Genomic DNA, 26,953 nt, shown 5'->3' with positions numbered 1-26,953 from the left:
ACCCCCCCCTCCTCCTCTTCAGAATCATCAGCTGCTGGTACCACAGGCTGACGCTGAATCACAACATTGCCACATAAAGGCCACCTCTAATAAGGACTGCTTCAGGGTTGAACGATTGGGCCCATTGGTGATTTCCATGTGAACTCTGAGCTGATCCTCGTGTTTTGCTGGATTCACTCCCCCACCCCTTACACACACACACACACACACACAAACACACATATCCCGGTTTGCTTCTTACCACGGCAGTGCTTATAGCTTCCATAGAAAGTTCAGTAAGTTCTGTAGGTTCAGCCGTTTCAACCAGCAGTTCTGGATGGGTGGGAAGAGAAGAAATGGATTGGTTAAAAGATGAAAAGCCCTAAAGCAATAATTACAATACTTGGCAGCAGCACTTCTCAAACTTGGCTCTTTGAAGACACGTGGACTTCCAACTCCCAGAATTCAGTTCTGTAAGTTGATGCTCCCATGGCCAAGTCTGGGAAACACTGACTTAGAGCAGGGCTTTTCAACCAGTGGTACGGGCACCACCTGTGGTACATTGGCACCTGGCAGGTGGTACGTGACGATCCTAGAGAAGTGGTAGCGGGAGAGGGGAATTAGCTGAACCGGTGGCAGCACCTCACAAGCCTGAGCGAGAGACGGCTGGAGCTGCAGGGCTGTCAGGGCTCAGCAGAAGCGGCAGGATCAGCGCCAGTCTCCAGCTGGAGCTCGGCCCTGGTCCTGGCGCTTCTGCTGAGCCCAGAAGAAGTGCCGATCAGCTGGAATGTTGCAGCATCCCCAGAGTCTTGTGATTTACATTCAGATGCTTGGCAACTGATTCATATTTATGGCGGTCACAGTGTCCCAGGGTCATGTGAAGTGACCAAAACCTGCTGCAGCCACCCAGCAAAATAAAAACCAAACATCCCCCACTGCCAATCCCCACAACAGTGAAAACCTCGGACAGGAGGACGAGCGCCGCTGGGTGGGCAGGCAGGTGTCTTGCTCGGCTGTGGCTTGGGGAGCACTTTTTCAGTGCCATTGTAACTTTGAACAGTCACTAAGTGAACTGTTGTAATTCAAGGACTACCTGTACTTCATCACTTTTTTCCTTTTTTTTTTTTTTGGTCCTCAAGTTTTTGATACCTTGCTAGGCGACTGGTGGTACTCGGATGTTGCAGTATCCTAAAAGTGGTACAATGGGTGAAAAGGTTGAAAAGCCCTGACTTAAGAGCCTTCAGCTGTTCATAACTGAGGTTTGCTAGCTATTGTGCTCTGCGATTCATGAGGACACAAAAGAACATCTTTAGACCCAGAAACAGGGCAAACTACTTTCCACAGAAGGCAACCTGCGCGGCACAGATTTGAACGGGCTCTTCTTCCCGGCATGGAAGACACGGAAGGTAGAGTCTTCCACACACACACGATGGCTGTGTCTGTTCTGTTCCAGCCTACGACCAGCCCTGTTTGTGTTACAGGGACAACCCCTTTTGCCTTTTGACAAATCCAATAGGCTGGGGAAAAAACCCAACCCAAAAAAGCAGCAGAATATTTTCTTCCATAAATGATTCAAAACATCAAACAAGAGTCAAACAGATTAGCAAGAACAGACCAGGATTCTCTTTGAATGTCTCCGAACGGTTGCCTTTGGCAACCAGCACAGCCCACACCTTCCCCTTTTATTATCTGTCCCAAGGCGTGGCTTCTCACTGCCTTCTCCTCCTCTCACTGAGTTGCCTCATTGACTTTCTCTGCTCTGCTCTGCTGGATTGCCTTCTCCTTCTAGTCCGACACCTCCTCCTCACACAGCTGAGCTTCATGAGGAACACGACTGGAGGGGCCAGGCTGAGAGTCCTGCAGTGCATCAGAGCCTCCCTCCGAAGGCTCTCCAAACCCCTCCTCCTCCTCCTCAGATTCCTCATACTCAGCTGTTGGGAACACAGGCTGACACTGAATCACAACAGTGTCTCTTCTGCTGGAATGGGAGTTCAAGGGGTCCGAGGCCCAACATATTTGAAAGGTGCCAGATTGGGGAAGGAAAAGAAGCTTTACGGCATTGGCAGCCAGCACAAGGTAACAACGATCAAGGACTTAATAGCCGGCCATCGACATCCCAGCTGACAACTAAAAGCCACACAACCAGGCACCACATAAATACAATGCACGGAACAGCCCGGTACAAACATTCAGGAGAGAGAGAGAGATGTTCCTTGAGGACGGGCTCCAGCATGAGTCCAAACGCTTGGAAGACTAAACCTCTGGTCCTGGTGACCGACTCACGTTGGACCCTGCAACGTTATCCTGGGACAAATGCATTTGCCTTCGTTCATGAGAGGTTCTATATGGACACGTTAAAGGACACACACACGCGCGTACGTCTTAAAGGCTATCGCTTCACAGATGGCAATGCTTTTGGACTACCAGACTGCTCAGCCGTACACGACGGAAGGGGAAACATGGGCAATGAGTAAGAGGAGAATGAGAAATTGTAAAACCGATTACCTAAAGAGGTGGCGGGCTCTTCTTCAGCGAAGATCTTCAGCTCTTGAGGAGGGTCTATCTCTGGATTTTCTGCAAGGAATAAAAGTTCAGACCGGAGGGCCCACAAGCCTCCTCCCCCCACTCCGTTCAGATTATCCCCAAAAGTTTTGACCTCTCCCCATAATCCAGTGATGGCGAACCTTTTAGAGACCGAGTGCCCAAACCGCAACCTAAAACCCACTTATTTATTGCAAAGTGCCAGAGGCGCATCAGCATTAAGGTGCCCTCGGCGGGGGGCAAGGGAGGCACCTCTGAATGCCGCCTCTGGCACGGAAAAACCAGGGGTGCAAAAATGGGCCACCATGCTGCAAGGCGCTGATACTAGGCGCTGCACCACGCAAGAACAGGGCAGGGCTAGTGAGTATCACGCCGGCACTAGCCCCACCCCATCTGCAATGCGTGCATGCTCACAGCCCCACACGCGCACACACACATGTAAAATGCTTCTCCCTCCCTTTTCTTCCAGTCCGCCAATCGACAATGGTTGGTGAACTCTGCTCTACCATCTCTACTTGAGCTTGCTAATTGGCTGCTTTGCCTCCTTTGCGCTGAGCGGGTCTCCTGCTCCGGGCGGCGGTGGCAGCCTGATGGACTTGCAGTGGTGGGCGTGCCAACAGAGACGGCTCAGAGTGCCACCTCTGGCACGCCTGCCATAGGTTTGCCACCACTGCCACAATCCTTTTCTCAAGAACACTCTTGCCTCCAGGAAATTCAAAAGCTAGAGCTGAAGGCAGCAGCCTTTCCCCCGGAAGTTGGATACGGCAAGGGACATTGGGAAGCTGCCTGAATGGGGGACAACAGTCCTCTCAAAAGCTGAAGTGTGTAACCTTAGGTCCGTGGTGGCGAACCTATGACGCACGCCACAGGTGGCACACAGAGCCCTCACTGTGGGCACGCGCACTGTCGCCCCAGTCCCAGGCCTTCGGCTGGGTTTTATAAAACCTTTTCGCTTTAGGCCTCCGCCGCCGTGTGCAAAAAAAAAAAAAAAGGTTCAATCAATCAATTTCAACTTCTCGCGGGAAAAAACAAAGATCTCGCAAAGTTGGAATTAATTGAACTTTTTAGTCCCACCCAGTCTGCTGTTACCACTGCAGCCACGCCCACCCGGCACCCGACGATACAGAAATGGGTTTTCGGTTGCAGTTTGGGCATTCGGTCTCTAAAAGGTTCGCCATCATTGCCTTAGGGCCTAGGGAAAATAAGAGGAAGGAATACTAGGTTACGTTCGCTGCCTTGAGTTACTTATAAAGCAATAAAGGTGGGATAAAAATTTAACAGGTGAATGCCTCTCCGTGTCTACCTTCCCCAACAGACAGAGGGAAGCTGCGCTCACTCTTGCTCCCATCCGTCTCTCACCTGCGTGCGCCTTTTCGTGCCTGCGCAGCTGAGAGCGTCGGATAAACCTTTTCTCGCACTGGGAACAGGCGTAGGGCTTCTCCCCCGTGTGAGTCCTCTGGTGGGTGAGGAGCGACATTTTCAGCTTGAAGGTCTTGCCGCAGTCGGCGCAGGAGAAGGGATTCTCCTTGCTGTGGGTGGCTTTGTGAGCCTCCAGAGAGGCTTTCTGAATGAAGCTCTTCCCGCACTCCGGGCAGGCAAAGGGTTTTTCGCCCGTGTGGATTCGCTGGTGCCGGGCCAGATTGCTTTTGTTGTGAAAACTTTTCCCGCACTCCGTACACAGGGAGGGCTTCTCGCCCGTGTGGACTCGCTGGTGTGTGTTGAGGGACGACTGCTGGCTGAAGCTTTTCCCACACTCTGGGCACTGATACGGCTTCTCGCCCGTGTGGGTCCTCTGATGCATAATGAGGTGACACCTGGAGTGGAAACTTTTCCCACATTCCAGGCACGGATGGCACCTCTCCTTCGCCGGGGTCTTGCCGTCTACCGTGGAGGGATCTCCGCCGTTGATGCTCTTCTTGGTGGACTCTTGCAAGGCCTCCCCTCGGTGCATTCGCAAGTGCAGAAGGAAGCCTCTTTTCCGCTTGAACTTCTTCCCGCAGTCGGAGCAGATGAAGGGTTTGTCCTTGCTGTGGGTCGGTTCGTGTTCGATAAGGCACACTTTCTGTATAAAGCCTTTCCCACAGATGGGGCAGCTGTAGGGCTTCTCTCCCGTGTGGATCTTGGTGTGCCTGATCAGATTACCTTTATTGGAGAACCTTCTTCCGCAGACATTGCACAAATAGCGCCTCTCGCCCGTGTGGACCGTCTTGTGTTTACTGAGAGCCTGCTTCTTGATGAAGCTTTTCCCACATTCAGGGCACTTGTATGGCCTCTCCCCGGTGTGGATCCTCTTGTGAACAATGAGGGACACGCGGCTCATGAAGCTCTTCCCACATTCGGTGCATTTGAAGGGTTTGTCTCCCACGTGGGCCCTCTCGTGCAAGATGAAACTCCGTCTCCAGCGGAAACTTTTGCCACAAATGGAGCACTGGTAGATCCTCTCTCCAACCACCCGCGTTCTCTCGTGCGCGTTCCTTTTGTGCTTGGTCAGATTGTTTCTGTAACGGAAGCTCTCGCCACATTCCGAGCACTGATAGGGCATCTCCCCTGTGTGAATTCTCTCGTGCAGAATAAGGCGGTGTTTCCAGAAGAAGCTTTTGTCACAGTGCGAACATTTGTGGGGTTTCTCTCCTTTGTGGCTTTTCTCATGGCCCGTCAAGGCACACTTGGTTTTGAAGCTTTTGCCGCATTCGGGACACAGGTAGGATTTCTGTCCGCCGTGTGTATTTTTGTGGACCACCAGGGCAGCTTTGCCATTGTAGCGTTTGCCACAGTCAGAGCATTCGTAAGGCCTCTCATCCGTGTGCATGCGCTCGTGTTCAATGAGGGAATATTTAAAGATGAAGGTTTTGTCGCAGTGCGAGCAGGCGTGAGGTCGCTCCCGGGTGTGAGCCCTCACCCTGTGTGCATTCAGGTATTTTTCAAGGGTGAAGCTCTGGTCACAGTCTGAGCATTTGTACAGTTTTTCCGCCGTGTGGATTCTCTTGTGTATCCGAAGCAGAGATTTCTGATTGAAGGTTTTCTCACACACGGGGCACGAGTACGTCTCGCCAGCGTGAATCTTCTGATGAACCGCCAGAGACGTTTTCCAGGGGTAGCTCTTCCCACACTCCACACATTCATAGGGTTTCTCTCCAGTATGGGTCCTCTGGTGCGTAATCAGAGACGATTCCTGCCCGAAGGCCTTGCCACAGTCTGAACACTGGTAAGGCTTGTCCCCTGTGTGGGATCGCTCATGTGCGAGAAGACAAGCTTTCTTGTTGAATCTCTTCTCGCACATGGAGCATCCGTATCGCCGCTCTCCCGGATGTGATCTTCGGTGTTCAAGGAGCAATGATTTATCGGTGAAAGTTTCCCCACACTTGGAGCAACTATAGGGCTCCTCGCTTGCCGGAGACTCCTCTTGTACTGTACAACTCTCTTCCACCACTTCGAAGGAAATCCTCCCGGGATCCACTTCCACCATTTCTTCCAGTTGGCACTCTTGCTCTTCCTTCTCTTGTTCTTGTTGGTCACCTGCGGAATTAAATAAGCGATTATCACCAGAGCTGGAAAGGGTCAACTTATGATAAAAGAAAGACATTTTAAAATTATTGTTATTGTTATTATTATTATTATTATTATTATATTATAGCTGGAGAGGGTCAACTTATGATAAAAGAAAGACATTTTAAAATTATTATTATTATTATTATTATTATTATTATTATTATTATTATTATTATTATTATTATTATTATTTTATTAAATTTATATGCCGCCCTTTTCCCTAAGGACTCAGGGCGGCGCACAACAATAAAAATTAAAAACATAAAATAGAAAATTTTAAAAAGAATTAAAACAATAGATACAATAATTAATAATTACAATAATGCCTTAATAGAGCCTTGGCATTTACTAATAATTATCAGCAACATTATTTTTTTTGCTTTAAAGCCTAAACAGCAAGAGGTTCATCCACTGCAATTTGAACCATTAAGTTCAAAAGCTGAAGTTGCGGGCTAAAAGTTAGCAGCAGTAACTTGCGGTCTGGAAAAAGCAGTACCTGAAATATAGATAATACCATTAAAAGAGAATTTGCAGCTCTCAATTGCAACAGAGCACTCCAAAACCTATACGCTAGTCAGGAATTTGCTGGAAGGAAGTGGTGGTGGTGGGGAAAAGATGGATGCCAATACAATTTCCATCCAGCAAAGGAACCAATAGAAGAAGGCCCTTGGAGGCCTAGCAGAGGCCCAAGCCTGCCTGCCCCAGTATTTCCCCCTGGGTATCTCAGGGGTGGGATATGCCTGGGGCAGGCAGGTCCAGGCCTGTGCTAGGTCTCCCCCAAACCTTGGCCTGCTTCCAAGCCAAAGCCGGTCAGCGGAAGCGACCGATACTTCGAGGCAGTTAAAGCCTGTAGGCCGAGGCCTACATCCATTATGTTTTAATTCCTTTTAACTTTTGTTATTTTTTGTATTTTATACATCTGCCCTGTTCACCGCCCTGAGTCCTTCGGGAGAAGGGCGGTACATAAATAAAATTAAATAAATAAATAAATAAATAAAAATAACCAGACACCCAACGACCTCCCAAAGCCTACCCTTGGTCCCTTGAGATTCCCTAGGCCTCAAGCCTGCTCCCAAGCCAGCCACTTAGCCACGCAAGCTGGCCTAAAGCCAGTCACCAAAAGCAACCGGCAAGGAGTGGGGGGGGGCAGTTATGGCTTGTAGGCCAAGAGGCCTACTTCCTATTCCGCCAGCCAAGAAGGCTCCTTATGAAACAGAAGCCCCCCTACAGCAAGGGTCTTCAAACTCGGCCCTTTTATGACTCGTGGACTTCAACTCCCAGAATTCCTCAGCCAGGCATGCTGGCTGAGGAATTCTGGGAGTTGAAGTCCACGAGTCATAAAAGGGCCGAGTTTGAAGACCCCTGCCCTACAGCCTGGCTTGCAGAATAGCGTGTGGTTGCCATGAGGTGGGAAGCCTCTGCAGGGAAGCTCAAGCCTCCCAGCGCATCAGGAGCCCTGTGGGTGCAAACAAATATCCTGGACGCTGCTGGGCCCCAAAGCTCAGTGAGGAGCAGGCCGAGTCCTGCAAGCCATTTGTCCAAAATGGTATAGGGTTTCCTGCCTGAGCAGGGGGTTGGACTAGATGACCTCCAAGGTCCCTCCCAACTTTATTATTATTAAAGTTTCTCGAGTGGCTGGATGGGAAGCAGGCCTCGGGCTACAGCAAGCGGGCAACGGCCTCTACGTGCCAGTGGCTTCGGCTGACCAGCTTCAGGCGCTCTTGCATGGCTAAGTGGCCGGCTTGAGATGAGGCCGAGGCCTGCAGGGATGGGTGGGTGGGTGGGGGGCATTGCCGCCCCCCACCCCCCGCATAAGGGCGCACGATGGCAGGAGCACTGCAGCGGCTAGAACTTTTGAAATCGTCGCCTCCAATATTTTTTTTTAGGGTTCGTTATTAGCGTCTTGAAAAGGTGCTATTAATGCTGTTCACACAACAGTCTGGGTCCTCTTCTCTCTCAGTGTGACCTGGAGTTTTTGGCTTCGTTATTAGTATATTAGTCAATATATAATTAGTATATTGACGAGAGCACGTTTAACGTGGCAGTCTGGGGCTCTTTTTAACTTTGAGAAAGTATGCTTTTGCTTTTCGCCATTTATTGGCTTGCTTTTTCAGCAACTATCCCACAGGGAGCCTATTCTGAAAGTCCATGAATGCAACTTTCAAGGCAGAGGCTAACCCAGGGGGATGCAATTTTGGCTTTTTGTTTTTTAAATGACTGGTGGACTTCAACTCCCAGAGTTCCTGAGCCAGCATGCTGGCTCAGGAATTCTGGGAGTTGAAGTCCACCAGTCAATAAAAGCAGGGCTTTTCAACCTTTTCACCCATTGTACCACTTTTAGGATATGGCAACATCCGAGTACCCACCAGTCGCCTAGCAAGGTGTCAAAAACTTGAGGACCAAAAAAAAAAAAAAAGGAAAAAAGTGATGAAGCACAGGTAGTCCTCGACTTACAACAGTTCACTTAGTGACTGTTCAAAGTTTCAATGGCGCTGAAAAAAGTGCCCCCCCAAGGCACAGCCGAGCAAGACACCTGCCTGCCCACCCAGCGGTGCTCGTCCTCCTATCTGAGGTTTTCATTGTTGTGAGGATTGGCAGTGGGGGTGGGTGGTGGGGGATGTTTGTTTTTTATTTTGCTGGGTGGTTGCAGCAGGTTAAAAAACGATTAAATATAATGCCCAAATTTAAAACAATAATTAAAAACGTATTAAAACCCCAACCCTAACCCATCAGACCAGGTCAGATTGCTCAAATAAATGTGTTTTTAGATCGCGCCGGAAGGAGCGAAGGTCGGGGGCCATCCGGAGCTCAACCGGCAAGCGGTTCCACAGGTCTGGCGCGCCCACAGAGAACGCCCTCCCCCTGGGGGCCACCAATCGACATTCTTTGATCGGAGGCACCCTCCGATCAGTTGCCGAGCATCCGAATGTAAATCAGAAGACCCTGGAGATGCTGCAACATTCCAGTTGATCGGAGCTTCTTCTGGGCTCAGCGGAAGCGCCAGGATCAGCGCCGAGCTCCAGTTGGAGCCTGGCGCTGATCCTGGCGCTTCCGCTGAGCCCTGACAGCCCTGCAGTCCAGCCGTCTCTCGCTCAGGCTTGTGCGGTGCTGCCACATTCCCCTCCCCTGCTACCACTTTTCTTGGATGGTCGCGTACCACCTGCTAGGTGCCAATGTACCACAGGTGGTGCCCGTACCACTGGTTGAAAAGCCCAGAATAAAAGAACCAAGGTTGCCTACCCCTGTGCTAACCTTTTCCCCCCAATATGCAACAGCTTTTTTAAAACCTGCTTCACAACGCCCAGATTCTATACAGTTTTTGAGGGCCACGTAGGATGAACTTTGTAATACAGGCAGTCCTTGACTTACAACAGTTCATTTAATGACCTGTTCAGAGTTACAACGGCACTGGGGGAAAAAAATGACTTACGCCCGTTTTTCACGGTTACCGCCTCTGTAGCATCCCCATGACCGTGTGGTCAAAATCCAGATGCTTGGCCAACTAGTTCCTACTTACGACCGTTGCAGCATGCAGGGCGGGGGATCACGTGATCCCCTTTTGCAACCTTTTAACAAGCAAAGTCAATGGGGAAGCCAGATTCAGTTAACTAACTGCCTGGTTACTAACTTATCAACTGCAGTGATTTACTTAACAACTGTGGCAAGACAGGTTGTAAAAATGGGGCTAAACTCACTGAACAAACGTTTCCCTTAGCAACGTAGTTGTGGTTGTTAAGTCGAGGATTACCTGTACTTGAAATGTGGCTTTTGTGGTACTATTGCACTGGGTTAACTAACGAAAGTTTTCCTGTATTTTAAATTTCTTTTTTTTTTTTTTGGAAACGTACTGCTAATAATTTGCCTTAACCTTCAAGAAAACCCTCCCGTTTCAGAAATGAGGACTCCATACATTGGAGATAATTTTCATTTTCAGCTGTTCCCAAGCCTCCACGAACAAAGCAAGCGTTCAAATGTAGGAAAGCGTTGACAATATATTTTACTCCTAATCTGTTTGACGTTTTCCGCTTGCAAACGTTTTTTTTATTATTATTATTATTATTTTTATTCAGAATACAAAGCTCTTTGTTATGGCTCCCATATCACTTGATGCTTTAACTCAACTGATGATTATTTGTAAACCAATCAACTTTTACTTTGAAGTTCTTTGTAGGGCTAACTCTAAAAGGAAAGGTAAGCCATTTTATTTTTTAATTTTTTATTTTAATTCCATTTATATCCCGCCCTTTCTCCGAAGACTCAGGGCGGCTTACAAGCTTAGCAGTAGCCTTCATTCTATGTATATGCCTGCTTATTAGGGCTTTCACACACACCCCCAAGCGGCATTATTACAAAGTCAGCTTAATTGCCCCCAACAATCTGGGTCCTCCCTTTTCATAGGGAGACCCCTCTTTATCAGAGTACTTTAAAATAAATAGCTTTTAAACGATCTTCAGACTCGGTTGCTTATTGGAAAAAAGGTAAACCAAGACAGAACCTGGAGACAGATTTGGCCATCATTTCAAATGCTACATACATACATGCTTGCTTGCTAAATATAATAGGGGTTCAGAAAATTATACTTAATTTAAGAACCAAATGGGGGAAATTGTTGCCTCAAATTTTAGCCTTCGTTCTTAGCATTTTAAAAGGTGACATTAATACCTCTGGGCCTCTTCTCTATAAGAATTCGTCTTTTTCTTTTAAAGTGAGGCGATTCCTTCTTTGTATGCGAGAACTTCACGCTATACAAAGAATATTCTGAAAGTCCTTGTAAACGATACACTTGTAACTTTCAAGAAAGATATTAACCCTAGCTGGGAAAAAGTAAGGTAACTCATAAACTTGTCACTTGTGGAATGTTACCTAGAATTTATTTATTTATTTTATTTAATTAAATTTTTTATACCGCCCTATTCCCGAAGGACTCAGGGCGGTTTACAGGGCAGCATAAAATACAATATAAAAATAGTATAAAATTAAAATCGGTTAAATTAATTAAGACCAGCAATTAAAACAATATTAAAAGCTAAAACCCCTTCAGAATTAATGGTTTCTATTGTTCAAACATCACATGCAGTCAGCGTATTTTATTGTCTGATCAGTTACTTACTGATGTATCTCATATACTGAATATAAGTAGCATTTGTTTGTGTACCCTATAAAAAGACTTAAACTGGGACGCTACACGTCCTCTTCACGACATGTTTTCCTTGTTGCCTTCCGGGAGGAGGAGGCTTCGTGGTATCCGATGCAGAACATCCAGATTCAGTCACAGTTTTGTGCCATACAGTATTAACCTTGTAAACTCTAACGCTTCCTCCTTCTGTTGTGTATTCAATATGGAGACTGATTTAATATTTGTACGTTACGTATATGTAAGGGCGTAGTTCTATACATATGTTGTATAAAGGTAAAGGTAAAGGTTCCCCCGCACGTGTGTGCTAGTCGTTTCCGACTCTAGGGGCCGGTGCTCATCTCCGTTTCAAAGCCGAAGAGCCAGCGCTTGTCCGAGGACATCTCCGTGGTCATGTGGCCGGCATGACTAGACGCCAAAGGCGCACGGAACGCTGTTACCTTCCCACCGTAGTGGTCCCCATTTTTCTACTTGCATTTTTACATACTTTCGAACTGCTAGGTTGGCAGAAACTAGGACGAGTCAACAGACGCTCACTCTGTTACGCAGCACTCGGGATTCGACCCACCAAACTGCCGACCTTCTGATCGACAAGCTCAGCGTCCCAACCCACTGAGCCACCACGTCCCTTTCGTATGTTGTATACACTACAGTATGTTTAAATGTGTGTTCTGTATGTGTACTTTGAGAGCAAACAACTAAATTTCATTGTTTAATGTGTGCCATTGTGCCCACAGTAAAAAAATGACAATAAAGGTTATTTAATCTAATCTAATCTTCCCCGAATAAATGTCTTTTTTGGGGGGAGGGGGGGGCTTTGCCTAAATTACTTGGCGATTCTTATTTTCAGGAGGGAAAAAGTGTTTTCTTTCCCAAATTCAGGGAATAGGTCTTCAGCTCTATGCACGCTTGGGGTGACTGAGTATTTGAGGCAACAAATTTAGGGGTCACTCTTCGTCAGTCTCCATAAAATTTGCATTTCACGGATAGAAGGTCAAAAGGAGGAGGGGGACGGGGACCACAATGATGGGGAAATGCAATATAATGTTTCTACATAAAGCCTTTTTTCCTGCTCCTCCTCTCAGAGGTTTTGCAGTACTTCCACACACATCAAATTCAATCCTCTGAGTTTGCACCAAGATGTCAACTGGTTTTCTCTACAGGTGGGAAGTGCAGACCACAAAAGATTGAGAATGCCTTATCCTTGCAGCATTTTTGGGGGGACTAAGAAATTGATTTCTGTTGAAATACGACTTTGTATCCAGTGGCTGAAGTTCATTTCAGGCTGCATTTAAAAAGAAAAAAATGACCAAAATTTCAATTTCTCTACTTCCAGCTCCGCCAACGTATATCAGTGTTTTTGTTAACCAGATGAATACGTGAGAAGGAAAAGCACACATTCAATTTTGCAGCTACAAAGATTGCTGGACGAGCCGGCAGAAAAACAGCCAGGGAAGTGACTTACAACAGGAGTACTGATTTACCACCGGCCTATCAAGTACTTTAGAAGGGGAGGGCTGGGCAGCACAAGCAAAGGACAGCCAATGACTTAAAAGCCAGCCACCAATACATCCCAATCAACATCTAAAAACTTGGCTATTCGAGCTTGCCGGCCTGGACTGAGGGTTTTGGGTTAAGGTTTTAATTTTTAATTATTTGGGGGCTATTAAATTTAATTTAATTTTAACCTGTATATATTGTACTGTTTTAATGTGCCCTGTAAACTGCCCTGAGTCCCTCGGGAAAAGGACGGTATATAAATCAATCAATCTATCTATCTATCTATCTATCTATCTATCTATCTATCTATCTATCTATCTATCTATCTATCTATCTAAAAAGCCAGGCACTGTAAATACCACACACACAACAGCACACACTCTGCTAGTGAGAAGTTCCCTGAAGATGGGATTCTAGCACAAATCCTGCAGCATTATCCTGGGACATGTATATGTGCCTTCATTTGGGAAAAGAACTAGTTAAGGAAGCTGCAATTTTTCCTACTAAATGTTTTGATAGAGGTGAGTCTTATGCTGCATTATAAATTGAGGGAAAGTATTTCAGGTAATGGCAGCACTTCTTGTTCTTTGTTGGCTGGGCACCGGGGAAAGCTGATTTTGAACGGTAACAATCGAGAGGGATAATTCACTGCCCTAATTCATGTCAATAGTATTGCCAGAGGGGGGGGGGGGAAACTCTTTAATATTTTCACTGACTGCTTGCAACTTTCAAGGAAGATACTAGCCTAGCAAGGAAAAAGTAATGTAACCCATAAATTGGTCTCCGTTATCTAGAATCAATGTTTTCTACTGTTCCAATTGTTACATGCAATCACTATCTGCTATGGTTTGTTCATTTATTTACGGATGTATCACGGATAATACATCATTTGTTTCTTGTACCCTATAAAGACTTAAACCCTCCTCCCCAATAAATGTTTTTTTTAAAAAATCCCATTTATATCCCGCCCTTCTCCGAAGACTCAGGGCGGCTTACAATCTAAGAAGCACAAACCAATGTGCTTAGCAATAGCCTTCATCCTATGTATATGCCTGCTTATTAGGGCTTTCACACACACCCCAAGCGGCATTTTTTACAAAGTCAGCTTATTGCCCCCAACAATCTGGATCCTCATTTTACCTACCTCGGAAGGATGGAAGGCTGAGTCAACCTTGAGCCTGGTGGGACTCGAACCTGCACTAATTGCAGGCAGCTGGTGTTACTTAAGGAGGCATTAGCCCACTGCTCCACCAAGGCTCTTTTGCTTTGCCTGAATTACTTGGTGATTCATATTTTCAAGAAAAGGGCAAAGCAGCCAAATTCAAACTCTCCCAAATTCAGGGAATAGGTCTTCAGCTCCCTGCACACTTGGGCTGTTGCACTTTTGGGGCAACAAAACCAAGTCACAAGTATCTTTTGGGGGGGGGGTGTCAGTCTTCAAATGGTTGCTAAGAGACCTGTTGTAAATGGAGGATTACCTATATTCACCGACACGTTATATTAAAAAGGCAGGATGAAAATAAAATGTTGTGACTATGCATCTACCTCAGAAATATCCTCTCTCTGCATGAGGGTGTTATGTGTAAATAAATATAAACAAAATAAGTGATACTAATACTAATTCAATCTGGAAATTATTTATGGACTGTAATTCTGCACACAGCCTCCTGCCACACTGGAAGTTTGCATTTCTTTCAACAGAAGGCTTTAAAACAACCGGAGTTTGTCTAACAAGTGGCCCTAAAATTAAGACTGCACTGATTCACGGCAGTTAGAAATAGTATTACTTTGCAGGTTTTGTCCTCCTCCGATTCAATCAACTGTCATAGTCAGTTTTAATGTGCATGATTATCTTTAAGGTAAAGGTGAAGGTTCCCCCGCACATGCGTGCTAGTCGTTTCCGACTCTAGGGGCCGGTGCTCATCTCCGTTTCAAAGCCGAAGAGCCAGCGCTTGTCCGAGGACGTCTCCGTGGTCATGTGGCCGGCATGACTAGACGCCAAAGGCGCACGGAACGCTGTTACCTTCCCACCATAGTGGTCCCTATTTTTCTACTTGCATTTTTACGTGGCTTTCGAACTGCTAGGTTGGCAGAAGCTGGGACGAGTAACAGGCGCTGACTCTGTTACGTGGCACTCGGGATTCGACCCGCCAAACTGCCGACCTTCTAATCGACAAGCTCAGCGTCCTAACCCACTGAGCCACCACGTCCTTTTCAACCAGTGGTACGGGTACTAATATGAAGTACTAGATTAAATATTAAATTATTAAATATTAAACACTTAATCGGTGGAACAACTTGCCTCCAGAACTTGTGGGTGCTCCAACCACTGGAGGTTTTTAATCTACAGTTGTGTAAAAATGAAGCTGTGGTGCTGCTGGGAATTCCAAGTGAGGGGCGGATTCCCAACAATTCTGCGCTTTCTTGGTTCTCCTGCGGGAAGACTGAAATTGTGCCTTGGCTGGAAAAAATTTTGGTAGGGGTAGCCTGTGGTTTTGAAGAGAAGGTTCAAGCAAGGTGGGCTGGAAGGTGAAGTAGACAAAAATGTGCCCTGTCATCTTTCGTTTCTGCCAATAATTATGGAACTAAAGAGTTGAAAGGGACCTTTTGAGGTCTTCTAGTCCAACCCACTGCTCAAGCAGTGAAGCCTATACAGTTAGTCCTTGAATTACCACTGTTTGTTTAATGACCCTTCAAAGGTACAACGGCACTGGAAAAGTGACTGTTTTTCACACTTAACGACCATTGCAGCACCACCGCCCCCGGTCACATGATCAAAATTCAGACTTTTGGCAACTGGCTCATATTTATGACGACTGCAGTGTTCTGAGGTCATGCGATTTATCTTTACCACTAGACAAAACTGCCATTCCAGTTTTCTTCATATTATGAATTATAATTGGTACTCTCATTGCCAAGTCCATCTGCCTTGTTTCTGGTCATCTTCACCTATTTCCTTTTAGCTCTCCACTGGGGTCTTTCTCTTTGCGTAAGGTGTTCAGTGTACAGTAATGCTAATTAAGTGGGGTGGATTTAAAGCAAAAGACAAAAGGTTAGCGTATCACTTTGGATTTTAATGTTTTTAGATTTTAATGTTTTACCTTGTTGTTTTTAACTCTCTGGAAAGCCGCCTAGAGGACGGGCATCATGTACACTTAATGAATACATAAATGACATGTCTCTCTAGCTTCATGGGCTCTCATGGGAGGGAACATGTGTCAGATGCCAGGGTTGGGTGTGTACTTCTGCTGGTAGACATAAATATTAATGTGTCTAGTCGTTTCCAACTCTAGGGGCCGGTGCTCATCTCTGTTTCAAAGCCGAAGAGCCAGCGCTTGTCCGAGGACGTCTCCGTGGTCATGTGGCCGGCATGACTAGACGCCAAAGGCGCACGGAACGCTGTTACCTTCCCACCGTAGTGGTCCCTATTTTTCTACTTGCATTTTTTACGTGCTTTCGAACTGCTAGGTTGGCAGAAGCCGGGACGAGTAACAGGCGTTGACTCTGTTACGTGGCACTCGGGATTCGACCCGCCAAACTGCCGACCTTCTGATCGACAAGCTCAGCGTCCTAACCCACTGAGCCACCGCGTCCCTACATGATGATCTTTGCTCTACTGCAATTTGTAAGAATACTTGCGGGCTTCTCCTTCTTTCATTTAATATCCTGTATACTTTTAACGTCATTTTTATACTTGGTAAACCCTTACTGCATGTTCCTTTACTCACTCTCTTTTCTTACTCTTCAAGTATCTTGAGAAATACTGTTCTAAAATTTATTCATTTAACCCAAACAAACCAACATACAAGGACGGACCCGGACCCTAACCCTTGGCCACAGGTCCCCTTAGACCGCTACCTGTCAGGTCCTCCAAGGTGGCTTCATTGCCTTCTGGATTCTCAGGATTTTCCTGCTCCTCTCCACAGTTGCCTCCATTGGCTCCGATCCTGGGAGGGCTGGCCTGATCCTGGCTCTCCGACATGGGCCCATCTAAGCTCACCAAAAGACGAGAAGGGAAGCAAGGCCCTTCAGTCAAAACCGTTCTCAATTTCAACTTACCACTGCCATGACTTATAAAACCAATTCTGGGATCCATTACGGTTGTAAGTCAAGGGGACTTACCTGTGCCAAAATGGGGGCGAAAGACACTTACCCGGCAAGTCGCCATCCTCCTTCTTGGCGATCTTTCTGCACCCCGATGTGCGCTTTGCGAGTGAAGAGGCCCTCTTTGTTTTGGAGACAACAGCTGCCCTCTTCTGAAACACCAAAGAGAGCAGGGGAAAAAGCTGTTAGCAGGATTAACAGCACACAAAGCGGGAGTAATTCTTGTTTATCTGCTCTGTATCTCTCTGAACAATCTTCCAACTATTGTTATAGTTACAGAACCAAGGAGGGAACTATAGGACAAGGGTCCCCAACCCTCAGTCCGTGGACCGGTACTGGGCCGCGGTGTGCCAGCAACCGGTCCTCACAAACAAGCAAAGACCCATCCGTGAGATGCAGGCTGCACCCAAAACCACGCACCTTCCGGTCCACAGAAAAACCTGTTTCCACGGAACCGGTCCCTGGTGTCCTTGCTATAGGACCGTGGTGGCGAACCTATGGCATGCGTGCCACAGGTGGCACGCAGAGCCCTCTCCGTGGGCACACGCGCCGTCGCCCCAGTCCTGGGCCTTCAAGCTGGATTTTATAAAGCCTTTTCGCTTTAGGCCTCCGCCGCCGTGTGCAAAAAAAAAAAAAGTTCAATCAATTATTTTCAACTTCTCGCGGGAAAAAAAGATCTTGCAAAGTTGGAATTGATTGATTGAACTTTTTAGTCCCACCCAGTCGGCCGTTGCCACCACAGCCATGTCTACCCAACGGGCCACCCCCACCGATTGGTCCACGCCCACCCGGCACCCGACCATACATAAGTTCGCCATTGCTTTCTATAGGACATCCGGTCCGACTCCTGATTCAGTCCACCTTCCCAAGAAATGTCAAACCAGATCCTACTTAAAGGACCCAACATTTAGAGAAGAATCTTTGATGCCAGTATCCAAAGTTCTTCCATCCACCTCCGAAGGCCGCGAAAGAAGTCGCCTCGCGTGAGATGGGCGGCAACCAAATTAAATATGTAAATAAACAATTTTTCCCCCCCTCCCATTACAAACACTTATTGTCATGGTAGTCCTGTGGTGCAGCCGGAACAATCCGGAGCTGAACACTCTTTAAAACTATAGAGATGATATATAGATTTTAGAAGGTCTCCTACTCTGCCACCTCTTACAACAGGGGTCTTCAAACCTGGCCCTTTTATTGACTTGTGGACTTCAACTCCCAGAATTCCTCAGCCAGGCACGCGTGCCTGGCTGAGGAATTCTGGGAGTTGAAGTCCACAAGTCATAAAAGGGCCACGTTTGAAGACCCCTGTCTTACAATATTAGCCAACGCAGTATCAACAGTAGAGCTTCAAAGTTTCTAGGACCTATCGCCTCCAAGGACTTGAAGTGGACGCCGAATATTCGAAGCATCCTTAAAAAGGCACAACAAAGAATGTTCTTCCTGCGCCAACTCAGAAAGTTTAGATTGCCCAAGGACCTGCTGATATAGTTTTACAGAGAAATGACAGTGTCTCTCATGTGTACCTCAGTAACTGTCTTGATTTGGCACAGCAGCCAAACAGGGCAGGCACGGACTTCAACGGATAGGACTGCAGGATAGAAAGATCGCAACCAGCCTGCCTTCCACTGAGGACGTGAATACTGGCCGCTGAGCAAACACATACCAGATCCCTCACATTCTGGATATAAACGTTTCAACTACTCCCTTCAGGATGCCACTACAGGGCATCGCATGTCAAAACAACTAGACACAATGATAAGTTCTTTCGTCTCGTTTCTCATCTTTTCTCTTCTTCTCAACCATCTTCTCCTATTGGTTTCATACAATTTGTCTGGAAGTTTTTAAGAAGAGACTGGACAGCCATTTGTCTGAAATGGTATAGGGTTTCCTGCCTGAGCAGGGGGTTGGACTAGATGACCTCCAAGGTCCCTTCCTCCTCCTCCTCCTATTATTATTATTTCATTAAACATGAACCTCAGTCAACTGAACATTCAAATTGACTGGCACTGATAGTTGACATGGGATGCTGCCAGCATCCCGGGTATTATTATTATTATTATTATTATTATTATTATTTTAATCCCATTTATATCCCACCCTTCTCCGAAGACTCAGGGCGGCTTACAATCTAAAGCACAAATCAATGTGCTTTATTATTATTTTATTATTTATATTATTTATATTATTATTATTATTATTATTATTATTATTATTATTATTTATTCATTAAACATGAACCTCAATCAACTGAACATTCAAACTGACCGGCGCTGACAGTTGACATGGATTGCTGCCAGCATCTGGGGTATTATTATTATTATTATTATTATTATTATTAATTCATTTATTCATTAAACATGAACCTCAATCAACTGAACATTCAAACTGACCGGCGCTGACAGTTGACATGGATTGCTGCCAGCATCCGGGGTATTATTATTATTATTATTATTATTATTATTATTATTAATTCATTTATTCATTAAACATGAACCTCAATCAACTGAACATTCAAACTGACCGGCGCTGACAGTTGACATGGATTGCTGCCAGCATCCGGGGTATTATTATTATTATTATTATTATTATTATTATTATTATTATTAATTCATTTATTCATTAAACATGAACCTCAATCAACTTAACATTCAAACTGACCGGCGCTGACAGTTGACATGGATTGCTGCCAGCATCCTGGGTATTATTATTATTATTATTATTATTATTAATTCATTAAACATGAACCTCAATCAACTGAACATTCAAAGTGACCGGCGCTGACAGTTGACATGGATTGCTGCCAGCATCCTGGGTATTATTATTATTATTATTATTATTATTAATTCATTAAACATGAACCTCAATCAACTGAACATTCAAAGTGACTGGCGCCGACAGTTCACATGGGTTGCTGCCAGCATCCTGGGTATTATTATTATTTTAATCCCATTTATATCCCACCCTTCTCCGAAGACTCAGGGCGGCTTACAATCTAAAGCACAAATCAATGTGCTTTATTATTTTATTATTTATATTATTATTATTATTATTATTATTATTATTATTATTATTTATTCATTAAACATGAACCTCAATCAACTGAACATTCAAATTGACTGGCACCGACAGTTCACATGGGTTGCTGCCAGCATCCTGGGTAGTATTATTATTATTATTATTATTATTATTATTATTATTATTATTATTTATTCATTAAACATGAACCTCAATCAACTGAACATTCAATTGACTGGCGCTGATAGTTGACATGGGTTGCTGCCAGCATCCTGGGTATTATTAATTAATTAATTAATTCATTCATTCATTCATTAAACATGAACCTCAATCAACTGAACATTCAAACTGACCGGCGCTGACAGTTGACATGGATTGCTGCCAGTATCCTGGGTATTATTATCATCATCATCATCAATTATTGTTTGTAGCTTATGACTGTAGCTATGATTATGATCTATGACCTATTACTTGCTCTTTATATGTACAGTGTGGGTTATGCACCAGAGACAAATTCCTTTTGTATCCAATCACACCACACTTGGCCAATAAAGAATTCTATTCTACAGGTAGTCCTCAATTTGCAACAGCTCATTTAGTGACCGTTCAAAGTTACAACAGCATTGGAAAAAGAGACTTTTGACCGTTTTTCACAGTTACGACCTTTGCAGCATCCCCATGATCATGTGATCAAGATCCAGATGCTTGGAAACTGGTTCCTATTTTATGACGGTTGCTGTGTCTCAAGGCCACGTGATCATCTTTTGCAATCCTTCTGACAAACCAAGTCAATGGGGAAGCCAGACTCACTTAAACGAGAGAGTTATTAATTTATCAACTCCAGCGATTCGCTTAACGACTGGGTCAAGAAAAGTCATAAAACGGGTGGATATTCACTTAACAAATGTTTCGTTTAGCAACAGCATTTTTGAGCTTAATTGTGGTCGTAAGTGGAGGACTACCTGTATACAGAAAACGGCTGCCGTATTTGAATCATAACCTGTTCGTGAGACATCACAAGCAAGGATGTCACAGCACCCCATTTAACGTGCATCTGCTGTGTGGATTTGTGCGGCAGCACCTCGCTTTTCACTATTTTAATTATTTAGCTGGGGGCTCCTAACTCTGTTAATGTTCTTTCTCCTGTAAGCTGGTTATGAGCTACCCAGAGTTATGCCTTTATGATGGGCAACCATATAAAGTTCCCAGATAATGCAAAAGATATTTAAGAAAAGGATAAAGTTTTGTCCGCAATTGTTTCTACCGGGCATTATTACTGATACTACTGTTGTGGACACTAAGTTGATGTTGAATTTAATTACGGCAGCAAGACTTTTAGTAGGGCAATATTGGAAGAAGGAAGAACTGCCGACTATAGAAGAATGGACTCTTAAAAGTTTCCAACCTGGCGGAAATGGCAAAGATCTCGGCGTACTTGAAAGACCATTCGCAACAGAGATATATTGTGGAGGGGAAAAAATGGATTGATTACATCCAGAATAAACATGGGACTAAAAAGTTTCATTTAGCATTTGAATAAGTATTGATGTGATATTTATATTGCTTGTAGTTATTTTATAAGAGTTAAAGTGCGATAGATTTAATAGCTTATTGTTGTTTGCATAAGGTAGATCATGATTGTTTGTATTTTTACACCCTGTATTTAGCTCTGGGAAGTCGGGGAGGGGGAGGGAGGGAGGTGTTGGGGAGGGTTGGGGAGAGGGGAGGGGGTTGGGAGGGGTTTTGTTTTGTTAAAAATAAAATGTACTGTAAAACTTTTTAATAAAAAAAAAGTTCCCAGATAATGAGGTAAACCTCATTTCTGAAGGCTCAGTAACAAAGCACACGGCCTCAAATTTAAGGTCACCCTCTAAAAAGGCAGAAAGCCAGAAGCCAAGAATGAACGACAGCTTGTGGCTTTATCGTCTTCTTATTTACCAAACATTTCCAGAGTGAAGGTTAGGACTTTCCCCGTGCAATATGCCCACCTCTTCCCCTTGCTGCCTCTTTAGGAACTCCTCGGCCAGGCTTACGGCCTGGTCACAAGAGGTAGGCTGCCATTCCTTGACGTACTCCTGCATCTCCCGGGGCAGGATGGCCTGGAACTGCTCCAGGATGACCAATTCCAGCATCTGCAACTTGGTATGTTTTCCAGGCTTCAGCCACTGATGGCAGAGATCCCACAGCCGGCAGCAAGCATGGCGGGGCCCCTCCATCTCCTGGTAGCAGAAGTCTCGGAAATGCTGGCGCTGGACGTCCGAGTTGACCACCGGCTCCTCGGAAGCGTTTTGTCTCGTCTCTTCCGCTAGCTCCTTTTTGGTTCGGGCCTGGCGGAGGCGAAGGCGAAGGCTCTTCCTTGCTTGGGGTCCTGAGGTGGCTTGGTCGTGCGGGGAGGCAACCCGGAGCTCCACGGCAGAAGCAACTGAAGTGGACAAATGACATCGAGGTCTTTAGCGCAAGGTCTGCTCCGTTTCTCCTCCAGGCTAACAGCAATCACTTTGCACAAGTCCCTTGTCTGTGTGAGTGGCGCCCTTTCCTTGACTGCAGAGTAACTCGTACCCTGCCTAGTCGCCTCATGATGGACTACTGCAGCGCGCTCTAGGTGGGGCTGCCCTTGGAAGACCATCTAGAAGCTGCAGCTGGTTCAAGAGGCAGGAAGTAATGGGCGCTTCTCATTATGCCTGTGCGTCATTACTGCTTCCTCAGCTGCCTCAGTTAACAAACAGCCCCTGGGTGCAATTCAAGGTGCAGTGATCTACCTATAAACCAGCAGCCTCCAATTTTTTGGACAACCAGGGACCGGTTCCACGGAGAAAGGATTTTTTTCCCGGACCAGAGCAGGTGTGGTTTTGTGTGCTGCCTGCATCCTGCAGATGGGGCTTCACTTGTTTGCGCGGACTGGTTTCTGGCACACTGCGGACCGGTGCTGGTGTATGGACCGGGGTTTGGGGACCCCTGCTACAAAGCGCCTCATGGCAGAGGGCCGAATGCTTGAGTGACTGCTTGTCTCTGATCATTTCGGCTTGTTCAGGATGTCTGGACGGAGCATAAACTTACAGCTGCGTCAACTCAAAGACGATTGGTTGAGTTTTAGTGCTTTGGGGGCGGTTAGGGTTAGGATCCTAGAAGTCAGCTTAAGCAGATTGTACTGCACATCAAAATGGCCGAAGCTGCGGAATAGTTTGCCAGAACAAATGACTGATGTGATCTGAAGCGCATTAAAGAGTTGGAACACTTCTCTGCACCGAAAACATAAAAGAGTTTGTTTTCTCGGAATGAAGAAAAAAGTAGCACGGCGGAATTCAGACCCACGCTCCATCCAAAATTGGGCGCCATTTATGTTTTCCGTAACGACCAACTGTATGTTGATGCTCCTCAGCAGGATATTTGTGTAACTCAATCTGAGCCCTGCCTGATTCCAAACTGACTCTTTCCTTACACAGGAAGAACAAGTCATAACTCCTGTGGTTTAAAACAGAGGTTCCCGGTCTGTGGATCGGCACTGGTCTACAGCATGCCAGGAACTGCTCCGTGCAAAGCCCCATCCCCGGGAGGCAGGCAGCACCCAAAATCACACCCCCTCCAATCCATGGAAAAAACCTTTCTCCACAGAACCGGTCCCTGGCACCCAAAAGGTTGGCGGTTGCTGGTTTAGAACATGCTGGCTGAGGAATTCTGGGAGTTGAAGTCACACATGTTAAAGGTTGCTGAAGTTGAGAAATGCTGTCTATCACTGTCTGGGCCAACAGATTATGGACCAGTTGCAGCTTTTGAGTGGGATCCGAAGGCAGTCTTGTGTAGAGTACATTGCAAAGAATGTTATTTCGGTCATGTGTGTTATGATGTCATTACATACAACACATCATTTGCACATCCCAGTGGCACCCTCTTTGACAGGGGTCTTCAAACATGGCCCTTTTATGACTTGTGGACTTCAGCTCCCAGAATTCCTCAGCCAGTGTGCCTGGCTGAGGAATTCTGGGAGTTGAAGTCCACAAGTCATAAAAGGGCCAAGTTTGAAGACCCCTGCTCTTTGAGTTCCCAAACTTTGGGGAACTGGAAATCAACTAAAGGAGTCCATTTAATTAGCAAATTCGCAATTTAGTGAATTAATTCAACAAGATTTGCTGCGTAATAAACCGGCCAACTCCCCATCCCGTTCTCTCAACCCCCCCTATGCTAATCACCAGTTATCGCCACCCGGTTCATGTCCCAAAAGTGCTTTTTCAAAAGGCAATTAGACTTCATTTTTCCTGACTGACTTGGAAAGTTAGTTGGCAAAGGAAGAAAGCTATAGAGTAAGACTGAAGGAAACAGAAGCTATTGACCTATTAGAGGGGATGCTATATGACTAATTAGATGTTTGAATATGGTTAAGAATAGATTGTTAGAAACAGAAGTATTATTGCAACTAGAGAGATAGGATTTGTAATCAGAATATCATATCTTGGTAGGAAAAGGGCGATAAGAATATGCTAAGAACTTTTGAATAAGGGATGCCTTTGGTTACCCAAATGTAACTTGTTTCGAAATTATAAATGATTGGGATACTTTGAACATGGACGGGAAATTAACATTGAAGAAAGCGGAAGTAGGAGGATATGTATTAAACAAATGGAAACTGACTGCAAATCCAATTAAGATGTGCTTTGGTTGGAAAAGATATTTTAAACTGATATTATTGCGTTATTAGAAAAATGTTAACAAATGTTGATATGCAATTGTATATTTACTAACAACAGTAAGAATTGTTATTTGCTTAGTGTGGAAAAATGGTTATTACCAGAAGAGAGGATGTAATGGAGGGTGTAATATCAGACTTAGTTGGAAGAACCTTATGTGTACCAGAGAATCACTAATGGACTCAGTCAGCCATCACATTGCCTATTGGGCACTTGTTTGTGAAAGCAGAAAATTAATTATGTGTGTGTGTGTGTGTGTGTGTATATATCCTGAGGGCTGCGTAACAGAGTGAGCGCCTGTTACTCATCCCAGCTTCTGCCAACCTAGCAGTTCAAAAGCATGTAAAAATGCAAGTAGAAAAATAGGGACCACTACGGTGGGAAGGTAACAGCATTCTGTGCGCTTTTGGCGTCTAGTCATGACCACGGAGATCTCCTCGGACAAACGCTGGCTCTTCGGCTTTGAAACGGAGATGAGCACCAGCCCCTAGAGTCGGAAACGACTAGCACGCATGTGCAGGGGAACCTTTACCTTTTTATATATAAGGGATCTTTATTTCCTGTTTCAGCCTATCTTGAAGGCCATCGAACAGACAGTAGTCACACCGGTGACAGCTCATATATTTATGTAAATTACTAACAAAGAATTAAGGGAGACTGATATGCATTTCAAACTTATTAGTTTTCATCAGTCAGCCATACCCTTCTGAGATTCCAACCTGGGCTGATTGCAACAGGAAATAAAGATTTGTCCCATGTTTGGGGCCTAGCAAGGTAATCTAAATAGTTAACAAGTATTTGACACATATCTCCCCTTGCTTCTAAAGCTAACAAAGCGAGAGAGATCCTGTGGCTCAAGAGGTAAAAACAACTGCCTAATGTGCAATCAGCCCAGGTTCGAATCTCAGAAGGGTATGGCTGACTGATGAAAACTAATAAGTTTGAAATGCATATCAGTCTCCCTTAATTCTTTGTTAGTAATTTACATAAATATATATATATATATATATATATATATATATATATATATATATATATATACACACATATATATATATACACACACACATACACACACATGTATAAATAAAATAAGTGGATTGCTGACAAAGAATTAAAGGAAGACGGATATAGCTGTTTCAAGCTTCTTTGCTCTCATCAGTCTCTCTCTCTGTTTGTGTTTGTGTTGTGTGTGTGTGTGTTTATATCTATATAAAGGCAACTGGACTTTGTTTTTCCTTGAAGACGTTTCACTTCTCATCCAGGAAGCTTTTTCGGTTCTGACCGAATGGTGGGAGGACCAAAGGATTTATATTCCTTGCAGACAGCTGGTCATTTGCATCCTTTCAGAGAGTCGTTGAGGCCACGTGTGCCCTCGGGGTCACCTGAATAGTGCAAATGGATGTGGATGTGGCAGCAAAAGGTCTTCAAGGAAAAACAAAGTCCGGTTGCCTTTTGGAGAAAAAAAAAAAAGCACCTTTGGGATAACCACGACCTGGATGACTGAGAATCTCCACAGACACCCTCCCTGTTCATGCTCAGGATCTTTATAGCGGTTTCGTCCATTTAATAACAAATGTCATGAAATTCACTTGCTTGCTTTACTTGGACTTGCCGGAGTAGAGTAAGAATGTTCTAGGATGACAATATCGTTCGTGGAGGACAAGACGTCGGCATTGCCCTCACCGACTTCCGGAGGAGAGCCTGGCTCAGGGTCGGGTGGATTCTGTTGGACGAGGGGTTGCCCCACTTCCGAAATTTCCTTTCGAGCACTCTGCAAAGGAGAGCAGGGGAAAAAGGCATCCTGTTACATCAGGGGCCTTCAAACGTGGCCCTTTTATGACTTGTGGACTTCAACTCCCAGAATTCCTCAGACAGGCACGCGTGCCTGTCTGAGGAATTCTGGGAGTTGAAGTCCACAAGTCATAAAAGGGCCACGTTTGAAGGCCCCTGCGTTACACAGAGAGAAGAAATGCTGGTAGCCCTCAATTTATGACCCACTTAATGCTGGCAGTCCTCAACAGGACGACCTGCTTAACAACCAGCACCACCCTAACTCCAGGTTCAATTACAGTCATAATTTACCGTATTTTCCGGCGTATAAGACAACTTTTTAACCCATGAAAATCTTCTCAGTTGGGGGGGGGGTCGTCTTATACGCCGGGTCGTCTTATACGCCGGAAAATACGGTAACCTGGAATTAGGCTCATGCTGGTTGTTCAGCAGCTCATCATGCAACCCACCTGATTTTATGCTTTTTTTTTTTGCAGTGGTCATTAAGTGAACACCACAGTCATTAAGCGAGCCCATTATTCACCATAGGCATTTTTTTTTGCTAAAGGACTACTTGTATAGGTAGCCCTTAATTTACCACCATTTGTTCAGTGAGCATTTCGAAGTTACAATGGCCACTATTAAAAGTGATGGGACAGCTTTTCACAACTTTACG

The 26,953-nt window shown here is 45.3% G+C and overlaps 1 protein-coding gene across 3 annotated transcripts in view; it reads right to left on the bottom strand.

Moving 5' to 3' along the window:
- LOC310636464 (uncharacterized protein) overlaps nucleotides 1-26,953 on the bottom strand; it is a 42,431-nt gene that overhangs the window by 5,229 nt on the left and 10,249 nt on the right. For 2 of the 3 annotated variants that reach the window (XM_083356322.1, XM_083356323.1), the window contains exons 4-10: nucleotides 26,101-26,278; nucleotides 21,811-22,244; nucleotides 16,857-16,959; nucleotides 16,562-16,693; nucleotides 3,880-6,036; nucleotides 2,485-2,553; nucleotides 242-312 (exon numbers count right to left, since the gene is read on the bottom strand). In XM_083356322.1, the coding sequence (XP_083212448.1) occupies nucleotides 242-312; nucleotides 2,485-2,553; nucleotides 3,880-6,036; nucleotides 16,562-16,693; nucleotides 16,857-16,959; nucleotides 21,811-22,244; nucleotides 26,101-26,278 (3,144 nt within the window). The remainder of the gene's footprint in view (nucleotides 1-241; nucleotides 313-2,484; nucleotides 2,554-3,879; nucleotides 6,037-16,561; nucleotides 16,694-16,856; nucleotides 16,960-21,810; nucleotides 22,245-26,100; nucleotides 26,279-26,953) is intronic. The other variant, XM_083356324.1, reaches the window with a different exon arrangement.

This window comes from Vipera ursinii (genome assembly GCF_947247035.1).
Source record: "Vipera ursinii genome assembly, chromosome: 2".
In the NCBI taxonomy this organism is placed as follows: domain Eukaryota; kingdom Metazoa; phylum Chordata; class Lepidosauria; order Squamata; family Viperidae; genus Vipera; species Vipera ursinii.
Note: the sequence above shows the minus strand (reverse complement) of the source record. Positions and strands in the feature narration are given on the sequence as shown.